The sequence below is a fragment of the Lucilia sericata genome, unplaced genomic scaffold (assembly GCF_015586225.1).
Source record: "Lucilia sericata isolate MDLA Ls3-8-SP2 unplaced genomic scaffold, ASM1558622v1 Contig000250F_arrow, whole genome shotgun sequence".
Classification (NCBI taxonomy): Eukaryota; Metazoa; Arthropoda; class Insecta; order Diptera; family Calliphoridae; genus Lucilia; species Lucilia sericata.
The window spans coordinates 920-17,286 of record NW_023994276.1 but is presented as its reverse complement, the minus strand read 5'-3'; the positions used below and the strand labels follow the sequence as shown (position 1 = coordinate 17,286).

Here is a 16,367-nt window from a genome sequence, read left to right as displayed (position 1 = left end):
CTGATCATAGATTGATCGTATTCTTTTCTAATTCATATTCCTTTATATCCCTTTGCTCGTTATGCATACAGAAATTCTATAGGAAAAATCTCCCTAAGATTATATGATATGCATTTGGTTGTTACGCCCTTTTGCATTTCAGGTGACATTATATTTTTGACTAGAAAATTCCTTTTAGCATATAGCCTGCCAACTCATTGCAACTATCCAAACCCCTTTTCCTGATACATCCGCATGTTCTTCTCTGCTCGAGTACCCATGTATGGACCAATTTCTTCAGCGACACCCAATGGCATGTATTGGGATTGTTGTTTATTAAACTTCCTTTTGATATGTCTTTTGCCAACTCTTTCCAATCATCAGATCACTTTTCCTGAAACATCCGCATGAAGTTCAGACGTCAGCTATACAAAACCTAGCACAATTAGGACTGGGTTTTTAGTCCGTTTCTCACCAGTGATATCCAATAGGAAGGGTTACAATAACACAATCCAGACTTACTTCTGAATAGGACAATAAATAAAATATGATATAATAGGTGTAACTATAGGTATTAGTTTATTGCACAAAGAGTCGAGGAGACAGATCTGATAAGATTTAGGAAAGACGACCTGGTAAATGTCAAACGCAATCACGCAAAAACTACAGGTTTTTATCAACAAGTGCCTTAGAACAACGACACAGACCTCTAGAACCTAAAATCCATCCATTGGTATTAAAGATTTTATGCTTTGTGTTGAACGACAGTTAGTAGGTTTAGCATGCCAAATGTCGTGTCTAATGTGCACTTTATGTCCTGTAATGAACCACCGGTTGGTGTTCGAGAAGAAATGGTTGAGTTAGTGCCTCAGAATCATATCGAGGGACTATATTCAATAGTCGCTATCTCTCATTTTTATGAAAATGAGATTTTGATGGCAAAATATTCAGCAAACTATCGCGCATCAGTGATATACATTTCAAAGAAAAAAAAATATTTTTTGGCAATTTTATAGCATTTTTTAAATTTCTCTATCTTAAAAAAAAGAAAAATTCTGAATGCAAAACTCTCTATCTTATCCAAAAATTGCTTCAAACTCGATCCCTTTGGATAATTTTCTGTTGCAAAACAAGTCTTCTTAATAATTTGGACATGCTGAACACAAATCCGTCAAAATATTTAAAATCGGTCTAATAGTTTTTGAGATATCGCTCATTATGATACTAATTAAATCAATTTTATTGTCGTGTTTAACCATATAACATTGATTTTGGACCAAAACATTATAATCTGTTGCTTTTTCAACAATTTGGTTTCTTTTCCTCCATTAAATTGTATAAAATATAATATTTATTGATTTTAATTCAAATAAAAATTTTATGTTTCCATGAAAAACTCTCTATCTGTTGGTTGAATGAACATTTTCGTAGAAAAATAAGCTCTATCTGATATAAATTTGTGAATAATTTTGTAAATAATGCAAAAATTAAAATTCTTTTTATATAATGGTTTAGAATATGGTCGTAAAAATATATTGTAAAAGAAAAAATTAAAAAATCTTCACGAACTAGCGAAATAAACAGTTTTTTTGCTCTCCTGAAAACTTGTATTATTTTAGATAGAGACTATTGAATATAGTCCCTCGATATGCAGAATACTCTTGCCTAACAATAACAACGACAAAGAGCTTCTCGTTCCCACAATCGGTTCTTCGCACCGGAACGACTCGGAGTTCAACGAACAACGACCAAGGATTGTCAACCCAGCCACGCTGCTACAACAACAAAGACCTCTGGAACCTGGAATCCATACATTGGTATTAAAGATTTGAAGCTTTGTGTTAGACGACAGTTAGGAGGTTTAGCACGCCAAATGTCGTGTCTAATACACACTTTATGTCCTAGAATGAACCACCGGTTGGTGTTCGAGAAGAAATGATTGAGTCCAGAGTTCATCGATTCACATCATTTTGGTTTATGTTAAGAGATTAAATCATCTAAAATCACGAATTCGGTAGAAGTTTTTAAAACTAGAAAAAGATAGAATCGAATATTCAGGTTCTCTTTCCCGCATCAGTTTAATAGAATTCACTGAAAAGTCTTCACTTTTTTGGTTTATTTAAGGTCTATACACAGACTAACGTCCATGCCAGTAGACCGTGCCAAAGTGAATTTGAAATTTTATAATGAGAAAACCATAAATGATTACTAAATTTTTGTAAGAATTACTTTAGATTCAGTTAAGAAAATAAATTTTGATTTATTACTGAATTTTAACCAAATCAAAATTATTTCCTATTTCCGCTAAATTTAGTACTAAGTATACACTTTGTTTACAACTGTGAGCACTAAGTACTTTAGTAGTAGCTAGACATACAACCACTCCAATAATAAAAAAGAGAGAAAATAAACAAGATTTTTTATACTCTTTACAGAGTAATTGCAAAAGTATTTGTGTGAAATGTCTGATGACAGTCGAATTATTGTTGTGTTTATTTTACTAAGCTCAGAGCTAAAAAACTAACTAAAATAACAAGTATTTAAATACGTTGTGTTGTTATTGCAAAAATACCACATACAAATAGATATTTATTAACATTCTTAATTAAAATTTTTATAAAATTATTAAATTAAAAGCTAAAAACACATTAACATAAAAGGGCTATAAAAAAAGAATTAGATTTCAAGTGTTTTGTTAAAAGTGTGGAAAAAAATTCCAAAAAAAATATAAACTAGATATTAAACAGTGTAAAAAAATGACGCTTAAATATAGTCATGCCATAGTGACCAGGTGCGTAATTAAATAAAAGTTTTTTAAATAAAAAATAATAAACATTTTGCTGTTTTTAACAAAATCTAAAAACTTTTTGGGTAAATTGTTATAATATTTGTTAAAATTTCCTTTAGTGTGTTTGTATCTCACTAAAAAATTGATTTTTTATGGTAGAGTTTGGCAAGAAGTTCAATTTTGACATACTTTATTTTGGTATTAAGTGAAGAAGCTCTAACTTTAGTTAGTATATGTACCAGGCTCCTAGTTAAACTAGGCCAATAGGGCGTTGTTGTTTATTTCCCTTTTTATAAGGATATTTATAGTTTTTGTTATTGTTATTAGATACACACATGGGGTGGCAATTTATACTTTTCCTTGTTTAATTCTATTTAAGTTCAAATTCAATTTCCTTTTTGCTTGTGTGTGTGTGTGCATGTTTATGTTGTCATTTTGTTTGATTTTCAAATTTTAGTTAGATTTTCTTATTGTAGTTTAATTCGCACTGAATTTTTTTATAGTTTGGGTGTGGTGTTTGTACGTTTTCTATCTTTTTTTATACATTAATTCATTCATTCAGTTTATATTTCACTTAATTTACAATAAACAAGTGTGTTTGGTGTGTAGAAGAAACATTAATATCATCATCACCTTTACTTGTTGTGGGAGTAGATAAGTGTTTAATAATGATAATGGCACTAGACATACTGTGTACAAAATTACAAAAGCAACAGAGTGATAACAAATGTTTGGTGCCTTTGGAATAACATAATAGACTGAACTAAAACTGAACTAAAACTGAACTAGAACTGAACTAGAACTGAAACTAGAACTGAACTAGAACTGAACTAGAACTGAACTAGAACTGAACTAGAACTGAACTAGAACTGAACTAGAACTGAACTAGAACTGAACTAGAACTGAACTAGAACTGAACTAGAACTGAACTAGAACTGAACTAGAACTGAACTAGAACTGAACTAGAACTGAACTAGAACTGAACTAGAACTGAACTAGAACTGAACTAGAACTGAACTAGAACTGAACTAGAACTGAACTAGAACTGAACTGAACTAGAACTGAACTAGAACTGAACTAGAACTGAACTAGAACTGAACTAGAACTGAACTAGAACTGAACTAGAACTGAACTAGAACTGAACTAGAACTGAACTAGAACTGAACTAGAACTGAACTAGAACTGAACTAGAACTGAACTAGAACTGAACTAGAACTGAACTAGAACTGAACTAGAACTGAACTAGAACTGAACTAGAACTGAACTAGAACTGAACTAGAACTGAACTAGAACTGAACTAGAACTGAACTAGAACTGAACTAGAACTGAACTAGAACTGAACTAGAACTGAACTAGAACTGAACTAGAACTGAACTAGAACTGAACTAGAACTGAACTAGAACTGAACTAGAACTGAACTAGAACTGAACTAGAACTGAACTAGAACTGAACTAGAACTGAACTAGAACTGAACTAGAACTGAACTAGAACTGAACTAGAACTGAACTAGAACTGAACTAGAACTGAACTAGAACTGAACTAGAACTGAACTAGAACTGAACTAGAACTGAACTAGAACTGAACTAGAACTGAACTAGAACTGAACTAGAACTGAACTAGAACTGAACTAGAACTGAACTAGAACTGAACTAGAACTGAACTAGAACTGAACTAGAACTGAACTAGAACTGAACTAGAACTGAACTAGAACTGAACTAGAACTGAACTAGAACTGAACTAGAACTGAACTAGAACTGAACTAGAACTGAACTAGAACTGAACTAGAACTGAACTAGAACTGAACTAGAACTGAACTAGAACTGAACTAGAACTGAACTAGAACTGAACTAGAACTGAACTAGAACTGAACTAGAACTGAACTAGAACTGAACTAGAACTGAACTAGAACTGAACTAGAACTGAACTAGAACTGAACTAAAACTGAACTAGAACTGAACTTGAACTGAACTAGAACTGAACTTGAACGGAATTAGAACTGAACTGTTACAACAAATGTTTGGGATCTTTGGAATAGATCATTAGATTTATAACTGTTGAAATAATCTGTAGACACCAAAATGCTTTTACAGAATCAGTAGAAGGTGACAATTTCAAACAAAAACCATTGGTCTTAATGTCAAAATAGAACGGGTACATGAAATAAAAAGTTTTTCCATACAAATTTATTTTTTTACTGCATTTAGTTTTAGAACGTAATGAAAAATATAGAGTAGTATTAATAATTATTTGTTACACTGTAGTAATGTATCTGTCTGTATGTGGTTCATTTCAAATTGTGTGCAAAAAGAAATCTATTTAACACATAGACAGTAATTGAATGCAGCAATTGTTGTTGCCTCAATAAGTAAATAATATTTGAATAAATAGACTTCAATAATAAAAGCTTTGTTAAAATTTTGAATTGAACTATTATTAGTATGTATAATTCTTTAGCTTAACCCTGCAGTAAATTTGTGCCAATTAATCTTCCAAACAAACTAGATCAGTGGCATTTAATATCGGTAAAAAAAAAAACAAAATTTCCAGAATATTTTTGACTCATTTTTATCTTAGTTTCAAAATTTCTTGTGACAATTCTTAATTTTAGTCAAAAATCAGATCTATCAAGTTCTATCATTTTCTAATTTCGAAAATCATCTTAAAATTTCACGAATTTTAAAGTATTTTATGTTACGTTTTAATTACTAATGTTTATATTCTTACATTCTTTTACTTTTAGAATCTCCGATTCTTTAAAAACAAAAAAAGACTTTAATCTTGAATTAGCTAAAGAACAGCACAAACAATATTGTAGTTTATTAAGAGAAATCGGTTTAGATGTCATTGAATTACCACCCGATGATGAATTACCAGAAAGTGTCTTCGTGGAAACGTCAGCGGTGATATGTAATGGTGTGGCTTTAATAGGAAAGTCTGATAATCCCATGAGACAAAAAGAAGTAAGTTAATAATTTAAAGAAATATATGTATGTATATTTGTTTATTAACAAAACAAATATTTTAAAATCTTTTCTTTTTCAATTTCCAGGCCAATAGTATGGCGATAATATTAAAAAAAGAATTAGATATTCCAGTAGAAGTGATAGACAATCCCAATGCACAATTAGATGGTGGTGATGTCTTATTTACCGGTATAGAATAATTAATGAATTTAAAAATGTTTAATCTTTAATACCGCTAAAATCTTTCACTTTCAGGCAGAGAATTCTTTGTGGGCATTTCCGAATACACAAATGAAGATGGCGCTAGAGCAGTGGCTATGACATTTCCCGAATATCCAGTAACGCCTATAAAGGTAAAAGGAAACTCGATCTATTACCAATAATTGTTAATAACTATGACAATCGGAATGTTCTATAAATCTTGACAAAGAGGGCGAGAATTAGACAGAACTAGATTAGAACAGAACCAAAATAGATTCAGAACAGAACCAGAATAGATTCAGAACAGAATCAGAACAGAATCAGAACAGAACAGAAAGAACAGAACAGAACCAGAACAGAACCAGAACAGAACCAGAACAGAACCAGAACAGAACCAGAACAGAACCAGAACAGAACCAGAACAGAACCAGAACAGAACCAGAACAGAACCAGAACAGAACCAGAACAGAACCAGAACAGAACCAGAACAGAACCAGAACAGAACCAGAACAGAACCAGAACAGAACCAGAACAGAACCAGAACAGAACCAGAACAGAACCAGAACAGAACGAGAACACAACTAGAATTGAACTAGAACCAGAGCAATTCAATAATTTTTTTAATCATAATACTATCATCCACTATCATCCTCAATATAGGTTGGTGGTCCAAAATGTCTTAAATACTATGTCACCATGGCTGGCCCAGATGTTTTATGCGTTAGCAATAGTAAAATATGTGTGGAAATTTTAAAACGTATGGAGCGAGAAGCTAGTTTTAAATATCAAAAAATCACGCTACCCGAAGAACATGCAGCCAATATGTTATACATCAATGGCACTTTAGTACACAGATCACCTACTGAAATTCCAGAATCGCACAAAGTATGAACAATTGCTTTCCTCTTAAAAAAGTATGTTATTAACATGATATTTCTATCATAATTTCAGATTATTAAAGAAAAAATAGACATTCCTACGCGCAACATTAATATTAGTGAATTTTGCCAATTTTCTTTGGGTTTAAGCTCTTCCTGTCTTCTACTCAGACGTTGGAAATCTATACGCAGCATTTAGATTATATAAAAAATATTTTTTTGAAAAAAAGAAAAAAACAAATCAAAGATAAACAAAATTTTAAAGGCAATATTAATTCTGGTTAACAAAATTTTCTATCTTCCGTAGTTCTAAAATAATGTAGCTAAATTAAAATTTATTATTATTGCAATATAAACAATTATACATAATTATATACATACATAAAAATAATACAAAATTTCTATCAATATACGTTTTTGTTATACATATTTAAAATATTATTAATATAATAGTAGTTATAACTACAATATACATAAAGTTATTTAATTTAAATAAAATACATAAATATTTACAATGTAAATGTTGTAATATACAAAAACATTAAGAATATTGGGAAGTTTTTTATTTCTATTTTGTAAGGTGTAAGATGAAAATGTTTTAAAAAAATGAACTAAGTTTAATAAATGTTAAATTTTCATTAAACCAATTTTTCTATTAAAATCTATTTTTTTCACTATAACTCGATTTTTGCACTAACTAACTAACTAACTAACTAACTAACTAACTAACTAACTAACTAACTAACTAACTAACTAACTAACTAACTAACTAACTAACTAACTAACTAACTAACTAACTAACTAACTACTAACTAACTAACTACTAACTAACTAACTAACTAACTAACTAACTAACTAACTAACTAACTAACTAACTAACTAACTAACTAACTAACTAACTAACTAACTAACTAACTAACTAACTAACTAACTAACTAACTAACTAACTAACTAACTAACTAACTAACTAACTAACTAACTAACTAACTAACTAACTAACTAACTAACTAACTAACTAACTAACTAACTAACTAACTAACTAACTAACTAACTAACTAACTAACTAACTAACTAACTAACTAACGAACTAACTAACTAACTAACTAACGAACTAACTAACTAACTAACTAACTAACTAACTAACTAACTAACTAACTAACTATCTAACTAACTAACTAACTACCTAACTAACTAACTAACTAACTAACTAACTAACTAACTAACTATCTAACTAACTAACTAACTAACTAACTAACTAACTAACTAACTAACTAACTAACTAACTAACTAACTAACTAACTAACTAACTCACTAATATTAAAAATAGTTTTAATGAAAATTAATTTCAAATTTTGATGGATTGTAGACCAATTACTTTTCGACTTTCATTGAGAATATTTCCGAGACCCTAAAAGATCGGCAATAGTTTCTTCTGTCTATATTTTCTTTTGAATCTAACGGATTATTCAGTTTCTTTAACACATATGGTATATTTTTCTCCATTCAACATTTTTTTTAAATACTTGTCTCATGATTAAAAACGTAATTAAAAAAATATACATACGCATTATTTTTTAAAAACGCGATTAGGGGGCAATACATACAATAACAAGAAAACATTAAAAATATTTTTTAGACAAGTTTTTTGTGCTCTTTCTTTAATCATAATAAGAGAATAATTTTAACTAAGAGAATAAAAAAGTCATAATGAAAATTCCAGTAGTGGTAGGTACATTTCCTTATCTATTAATGAAATTTATTTCGAAAAGTACTATTTGAAAAAAACATAAAAATTCATCCCAAATTAAATTTCATTGGCAAGTTGTGGTTTACACGCCTTAATATTCATTTAAATCCATTATATTTAAATAGCAATGTTTTGTAATCTTCATTATAAATAAAAAATTATCTACAAAAGTATCTTTAACACAAAAAATTACTATTAAAAAGTACCTAAAGTAATCATCTTTATCAACAACAAATGTACCTTAAACTCTTTCCCCAGACATAAACAAAAACAAACATATGAATTAAATGAAACAACTAAAAAAAATATACACACATTGTAAATAATAAAGAGATACACATGTGCTAACTGGAATCAGTACAGATTCAACGATCGTCTAGAACGTTTTATATTGAAAAGTGCTCTACAAGAGTTAAGTTGAAAAACACGTGTATTTTTTTTTTTAATAATTTAAATAAAATAAATAACAAATTAACACACCATGGCCACCAGCAGTAAGTTAATTTTTTCCTTTTAATCTTGGAAAGCAAAATTTGAAAAAAAAACAAAACTTCTTACAGTTGAAGGTTATAAATTGGGCAAAGTTATTATTGAGGGTAAAACCAAACAGGTTTATGATTTACCCGAACATCCCGGTTTATGTTTGCTGTTGAGCAAGGATCGTATTACAGCTGGTGATGGTGTTAAGGCTCATGATTTGCAGGGCAAATCTGAAATTTCAAATACCACAAATGGTTTAGTTTTTCAGATTTTAAATGAAGCCGGTAAGTAGAGTAAAGAAAACTTATAAAAAGTTAATGTGTTTATTACTTAACTGATTAATTTGTTTTTATTTTTATGCATTTTGTTTGTAGGTATTAACACAGCCTACGTTAAACCAGCTGGACCCAAGGCTTTCATTGCTAAAAAATGTGAAATGGTTCCCATTGAGTGGGTTACCAGACGTTTGGCTACTGGTTCATTTTTAAAACGTAACCCAGGTGTACCAGAAGGTTATCGGTAAGTTTTAATAATGTGTGTGTCTGTCTTATTCATTCAATCGTATGTTTATCTGTGTGACAAACATATTGTACAAAATGGAAAATTTTAGTTTTGAGTAACTACATCAAGTAAAAGATTTAAGTTGTGTGTAAAAATAGTGAGAGATTTGGAAATGTTTTAGTGACTACAAATTATCTGAAAGCAAAAAGCTAAATATCCACTTATTCCTTAAATTTCCTTAAAAAGTAATTAATAGATACGAACTATCATAAGGCTGGGTCGCTTGTCTTATATTACTCTAATATGGGTTCCTGCGCATAGGGAATACTGATCAACTCCCTTGGGTTCTATCAAAAGTAGTATCCTCGGGTTCTTTAACCAAAAAGTTTAAAATATATGGAATAATCTGTACACATGTAGAGGGGCCAAGTTAATGTGCTCTTCTTTCAATGAGAAACACACTAGGCAGCTTATAACCCGAAATAGACGGGAGATAGCTGGCAGTAATAATACTGTCGCAATTGCAAAGACAGTTATGAGGAAGAAACAGTTTTTCATCTTATCTGCGAATGACCTGCTCTAGCCGCCAAGAGAAACAGATTCCTTTGGCAATTACTTCATATCCTTGGTGAGTTATTTGGGCCAAAACCTGCTCAAATATCTCACTGCTATCGACTGGATATAATACTGTATAATACTATAATGGAGTGGTCCTGTCAAAACTGAGTCCTTTCGATTCTACTTAACTGTTTGCGCGCAAAAACTACGGCGTTAACGAACCCAACCACCTAAGATTGACGTTCCCACGACAATCGTTTCTTCGCACCGGAACGATTCGCTGCTCCAACAACAACCTAAGATTCAAGCTTTGTGAAATTATCATATTAAAAAGGATTTGAACTTAAAGTCTTTCTTAAATAGCGAAAGTTTGAGAATGATTTGAAAAAAAGGAAAATTTACTTCTCAATAGATTGTGAGGGTCTCAATTTCAAAGATACCCCACGTTAGAAGTTCATATCTAAACATTTTTTGAACATAAGTTTGAATTTTCGAAAATATATCATAAAGTTTATATTCCGAAACTATACTAAACAAGTTTAAAATTCACAACAATTTCAAGTTCAAAATTGTTAAATGTATCAAATTGTTCTCATTTTCGAACATAAGTTTGAATTTCAGAAAATTTAAAAAAATATTGTCTCAAATAAAACTAAAATAATATTTTTCTGAATCCTTATGATTTCTAGATTATTTTAACAGATTTATAAAGTTTTCGAACACAAGTTCGAATTGTCGAAAATATCGTGAAAGAGCTTTATATTCCCTTACAATATTTAAAATTCATAAAAACTTTTAAAATAATTTTTAAAATTTTAAAATTCAAAATTGGAAAATGTAAAAAATTTTCGAACATAAGTTCGAGTTTTCGAAAACACTAAAATTTTTTAATTATTTGCAAAAATGCTGAGTTTGAAATTGGTCTCAAATTAAACGAAAATTTTTTTATAATTTCTTATAAATAAAAGATTATTTAACCTTTAAAAATTTTTCAAACATAAGTTCGAATTTTTTAAAATACAATAATTTTTTTTTAAATTAATAAAATAATCTCTAGATTCTGGAGATTTCTTAATAATTATATAAATATGTAATTGTATATTCAAAAATTATTTAAAACTATGAAATCCCTGCCAGAATCTGAAGACTGCGACAACACTACAGGCCTCACATAAGTGTTGGCCATAAGGACTTTGATATTTTCCTGGACTGGAACCTATAATAGAGACATATGGGAGCTTTCCCTCTTCTATCCCTATCATATATGTCAAGGTTCGAACCTAGTAAAGCTAATTCGTCGGCAACCTCTTTAACATGCACATTTCAGTGCCCCTGCACCCAACACAGTCTAACAGTAAACAGTCTCATAATGTCCCTAAGAGCATTTCTACAATCTTTCTGCCAATGCTCTAAGAGCAGCTTGACTATCGACATAATTTGTCACAACCGACACTAGATCGATATGATTCTGGAGAGGGAATATTTTTAAGATACGCTAAAAAAATCGAAATTAAATTCAAACTAAAGTTCAATAGAAACAGAATTTTGTGAAAATTCTTAATTGGTTTTCTAAAATCTCAAAATTACTTCAAAACTTTAGATTTTGAATAATTGTTTTAGAAACTATTTCCGATTTCAGCTTTTAAACACATTTCCATCAGAATTCATTATTTTTTCTAAATTTACTTATTTAAAAACATTGTAAATTTGCCTAAACAAATATTTATTTGTTTTTTATTAAACAAAAAACAAAAACAACTATTAAAAATTCCTGATAAGATTTAATAAAATTATCAATTTTCCTGACCTTTTGCAATATTTACCCCCAATTGGTGAATTGCTAAAAACATTTAAATGAGAAAAACAACAATTATGACGATGATGAAATAATTTAATAAACATGTAAAAAATAAAGTAAATAAACTCATCAATCAATATGAAATGCAATAAAAACAAAAACAAATTGATAATGAAAATCATAAATAAAAAAATCGATTAGTAACAAGCATTTAATAGCAAAATATAATTAGAATTTTGATAGTCTGGAATAAGTGTACATGTAATATTTCAGATTCTTCAATGACTACTAGTCCCAGAAGCTATTCTTGATAATAAACATAAAAATACAGAGTGATTTTGGACTACTGGGATGAACTAATTGTGAAACTTATTATACCCTACACCACTTTAGTGGGTAGGGTATTCTATTGCAATTTCTTACTTGTTTTTGCATAGATTTATTTTAACGAACAATATCAAATATTAATTATTTATTTTCTTTATTTTATAGTTTCTCTCCCCCCAAACAAGAGACTTTCTTTAAGGATGATGCCAATCATGATCCCCAATGGTTGGACGAACAAATTATTTCCGCTAAATTCACTTTCAATGGTGTCTTGATTGGTAGGTTATTGATTAATTAAAAACAATTTGAAATATATTTTAAAGTTTTAATTTGTATGTGATTCCTTTTAAAGGTCAAGATGAAGTTGATATTATGAAGAGAATGACTTTGGCTGTATTTGAGGTTTTGGAAAAGGCCTGGGCCACTAAAAATTGTGCCTTAATCGATATGAAAGTTGAATTTGGTGTTGATGAGCAAGGTACATTTAAAACAAACTTTAAATTGTTAAACTACTTGATAATATCGCCAAGAGATTTGCTCTCTTTATACTAGTAAGATTTTTGTTTATTTCCAACTGGAATTTCAAAATCTGATGAAGAAAACTTCTCTCAAATCAGAAAAAATATTTCATATTACAATATTTTCATCTATATTTCTCTCCCCTACAGGCAACATTGTCTTAGCCGATATCATTGATTCCGACTCCTGGCGTTTGTGGCCTGCTGGTGACAAACGTTTAATGGTTGACAAACAAGTCTACCGTAACTTGGCCTCAGTCACCCAATCCGATTTGGATACCGTCAAGCGTAATTTCATTTGGGTCAGTGAACAACTTAAAGACATTATTCCTAAAAATGATCATTTGGTTGTAATCCTTATGGGTAGTGCTTCCGATAAAGCTCACTGTGAAAAAATTGCCGATCAATGCAAGAGTTTGGGTTTGAACACCGAATTACGTGTTACCTCCGCCCACAAAGCTCCCGAGGAATCTTTGCGCATTATGCGTGAATACGAAAGTGTTATGAACAATCTCATTTTCATTTGTGTAGCTGGCCGTTCCAATGGTTTGGGTCCTGTCCTCTCGGGCAACACCACCTACCCTGTCATCAATTGTCCTCCCCTTAAGGCTGAAAATATGCAAGTTGATGTTTGGTCTAGTCTTAATGTTCCCTCTGGTTTGGGTTGTCCCACCGTTTTGTATCCCGAAACTGCCGCTCTACATGCTGCTCAAATTTTGGGTCTTTCGAACTATATGATTTGGTCGAAATTGCGTGTGAAACAATTGAACAATTTTATCAACTTAAAGAAGGCTGATAAGGAGTTACGTGGTGTACGTAAAGCTTAGGTGTTAAGTTTATGATTTTGTATGATTAAGTTGCCATTTGCTTTGTTTTGAAGATTTTTAACAATAAAAAATAAACTATTTTAAAATAACAAACAAGATGTTGGAATTTGATATTCTGTTTGAACAAATGCGGTAAGTTATAAACGTTTTTTAAGGACCAAACAACCAGGAGTCTCATTTGGATAATAAGTTTCGAATCACCATACGTCTTAAACCCCCTTAAGCTGACAGCATTTTGCAGCCCCTAACCAATTACATTCAATAATATTCCAATATTAATTAAGATTATTTTCGAACCTTAAAATTTAGTTCGGGCGTGTTATGTATAATGACTTTATCCATTAGAAATAATTTAGTATAGACTTACCATTGTTCGAGAAATGAGTAATTCACTCAACATTAACTGACTTCAATTAAAGAACGCCGACACATTTACAAGTTTCTCCTTTTTGGAACAGTTGAGAACAAACAGGAAAACATATCCTGCATCCTGTCCTATTGTTACCTACACACATCCAATGCTTCTTGATAAGTTTGGACAACTCTGTATCAATTTTGTCCCATGGATTTTTGTCATTTTCCATTTAGTATAGCACAAATTATAGGCTTCGATTTCGAGGAAGAAGCCTCGGCAACAACACATCGTGTGACAAATTTTTTTCACTTTTTTCATATTTTCTCAAAATATTGAACAAATTTTTTATAAATTTCACTAATATTACACTTATTTCATATACTTGTATTATTTTTTACAAAAAACCACTGAAAATTACACAAAATTCGATTGAAATGCGAAAATCACAAATAGCGCGAGAAAATGAAGTAAAAAGGAGTTGCCACGTTGAACGTAAATGCAACAAGAAAGTGGGAATAAGGTAAGACACGGCTTTATCGACAAATGAAATTAAATCCAATTGGTAATTGCTTCAAGTTGGAAATAAACGTTTTTATTTATTTAAACTAAAATTTGAAAAATGGAACAAAGTGAAGCTTAAAAAACTACGTTATAAAGCAAAACTGTAATATTGTCGGCAATACAGTGTATCGTTAATTCAGTGGCCCTATACACAATATCTTAAAAACCTGATGTGATGGAGAAATTTATGAACATTTGTATATGAAACCGTGAGAACAAAGATCGTATTATAGCTAGTGATGATAATGGTTTGTTTTAAAACAAAACATAATTTTAAGTCTTTTCATGTCTTTTATAAGTTTTTAATAAAAAATAAATAAATAATAAATAAAAACTTTTTATGCATGATTATTAAAAAATCGAAAATAACCTTGATGAGGGGGGTTTTCTTACTAATCAGTTATTTATATTAATGCATTAGCACAGCCTATATTAAACCAGCTGGATCCAAAGCTTTCATTGCTAAAAAAATGTAAAATGGTGTTTCACTACTAACTTCTCATTCTAACCTCTCTTTTTAACTTATCAAAAAATTTCTAAGAAGATTTATAAAGAATTTATACTTTTTGAAAAGCTAACTAACTTTACATGAAATATTTTAAATGAAAAATATTTCGAAACTTTTAATACGGAGGGGACCAGGTGCCATCCCAAAAACGCCTATTTTTTTTATCTAATAATCAACTTTAGGACAAAAATTCTCAAATCGCATAGACGATATCAAATTATAGTAACCCATTTTAGATGACCCAATATGTTCTTAATTATTCTGTAAAGGTTTTCGATAACCCCGCCCCTGGTATGGATATTATAGCTAAAAAACTAAAAAGTAAATTTTTGTGATTTCCAAAACTTTTTGAGAATTGAGGGATTTGGGATAACAAATACAATTACATTTCAATGAAAACCTCTATACATAAAGATTTACAGAATATTTCTCTATTTTTTTTATTTCTATACACTGTGCATCGGAAATGCGCATATCGACATGTGTCAGGTCAGAACTATTATTAAATTGATAATATAAAACATGAAAAAATAGAACATAAATTATTAAAATCTTCTCGGCACATGTCCGGTGTAGCTTTTCTACAGCAATCGTAGTCGTTATCTTTCATTTTAGCTCAAAAGTGAGATTACTTTTGACTGGTAGAGATCATAAAAATACCCCAAACTCATAAATGATGGTTGAATTGATGTTGATGAGCAGGTACATTTAAAATAACTTTAAATTGAAAAACTAATTAATAATATTTACTACTAGAGATTTGGAGATTTTGTTTTATTTTATTAATTTATTCCGGAGTTATGATCGGTTTATTACCAACCTTAAAATCGAAAACCTTACAACAGCACAACCTTTAAATATTTCATTATTACTCTTCCCACAGACAAGACATTCTCTTGGCCGATATCATTGATTGCGAAACTTGGCCCGCTGGTGATTCGCGTTTGATGGTTGCCAAAGAAGACTGCCGCTCTACATGCTGCTCAAATTTTTGGTCTTTCGAACTATATGATTTGGGTCGACATTGTGTGTGAAACAATTGAGACCATTTTGTCAACTTAAAAGAGGCTGATTATGGAGTTACGTGTGTACGTAAAGCTTCATCGTGTTAAGTTTATCAATGTTGGGATACAACAACCGATTAAGTTGGCATTTTTTTTTGAAAATTTTAATAAATAAAAAAACTTTTGAAAATAACAAAAAAAATCTTTGGAATTTCAGCTTTCTGCCTCTAACAAATGGCGATAAGTTTTGAAATAGTAGGTAAGCTAGAGAGTTCTTGGACATTCCAACAGACTGTAAAAGTTTATTCTTTGGTGGCAACATTAAATATGAGTAAATTTTAAAAGCACTATCTTGTCATAATAGAAGTCAAAAT

General features: G+C 30.3%; 2 protein-coding genes across 2 annotated transcripts; both read left to right on the top strand.

Annotated features, from left to right (window-relative positions):
• Window positions 1-2,440: 2,440 nt before the first annotated feature.
• LOC119602718 (N(G),N(G)-dimethylarginine dimethylaminohydrolase 1-like) lies at window positions 2,441-7,030 on the top strand. Its single transcript, XM_037954379.1, has 6 exons — window positions 2,441-2,770; window positions 5,508-5,727; window positions 5,817-5,919; window positions 5,986-6,083; window positions 6,592-6,816; window positions 6,883-7,030. Exons 1-6 carry the CDS (start codon window positions 2,736-2,738, stop codon window positions 7,006-7,008), a joined length of 807 nt encoding a protein of 268 aa, XP_037810307.1. The 5' UTR covers window positions 2,441-2,735; the 3' UTR covers window positions 7,009-7,030.
• A 1,882-nt stretch (window positions 7,031-8,912) lies between these two features.
• Window positions 8,913-13,651, top strand: LOC119602720 (multifunctional protein ADE2-like). The gene is made up of 6 exons (XM_037954381.1): window positions 8,913-9,050; window positions 9,117-9,320; window positions 9,411-9,555; window positions 12,386-12,498; window positions 12,573-12,698; window positions 12,889-13,651. The coding sequence occupies exons 1-6, from the start codon at window positions 9,038-9,040 to the stop codon at window positions 13,563-13,565; spliced, it is 1,278 nt and encodes a 425-aa protein (XP_037810309.1). The 5' UTR covers window positions 8,913-9,037; the 3' UTR covers window positions 13,566-13,651.
• Window positions 13,652-16,367: the final 2,716 nt, after the last annotated feature.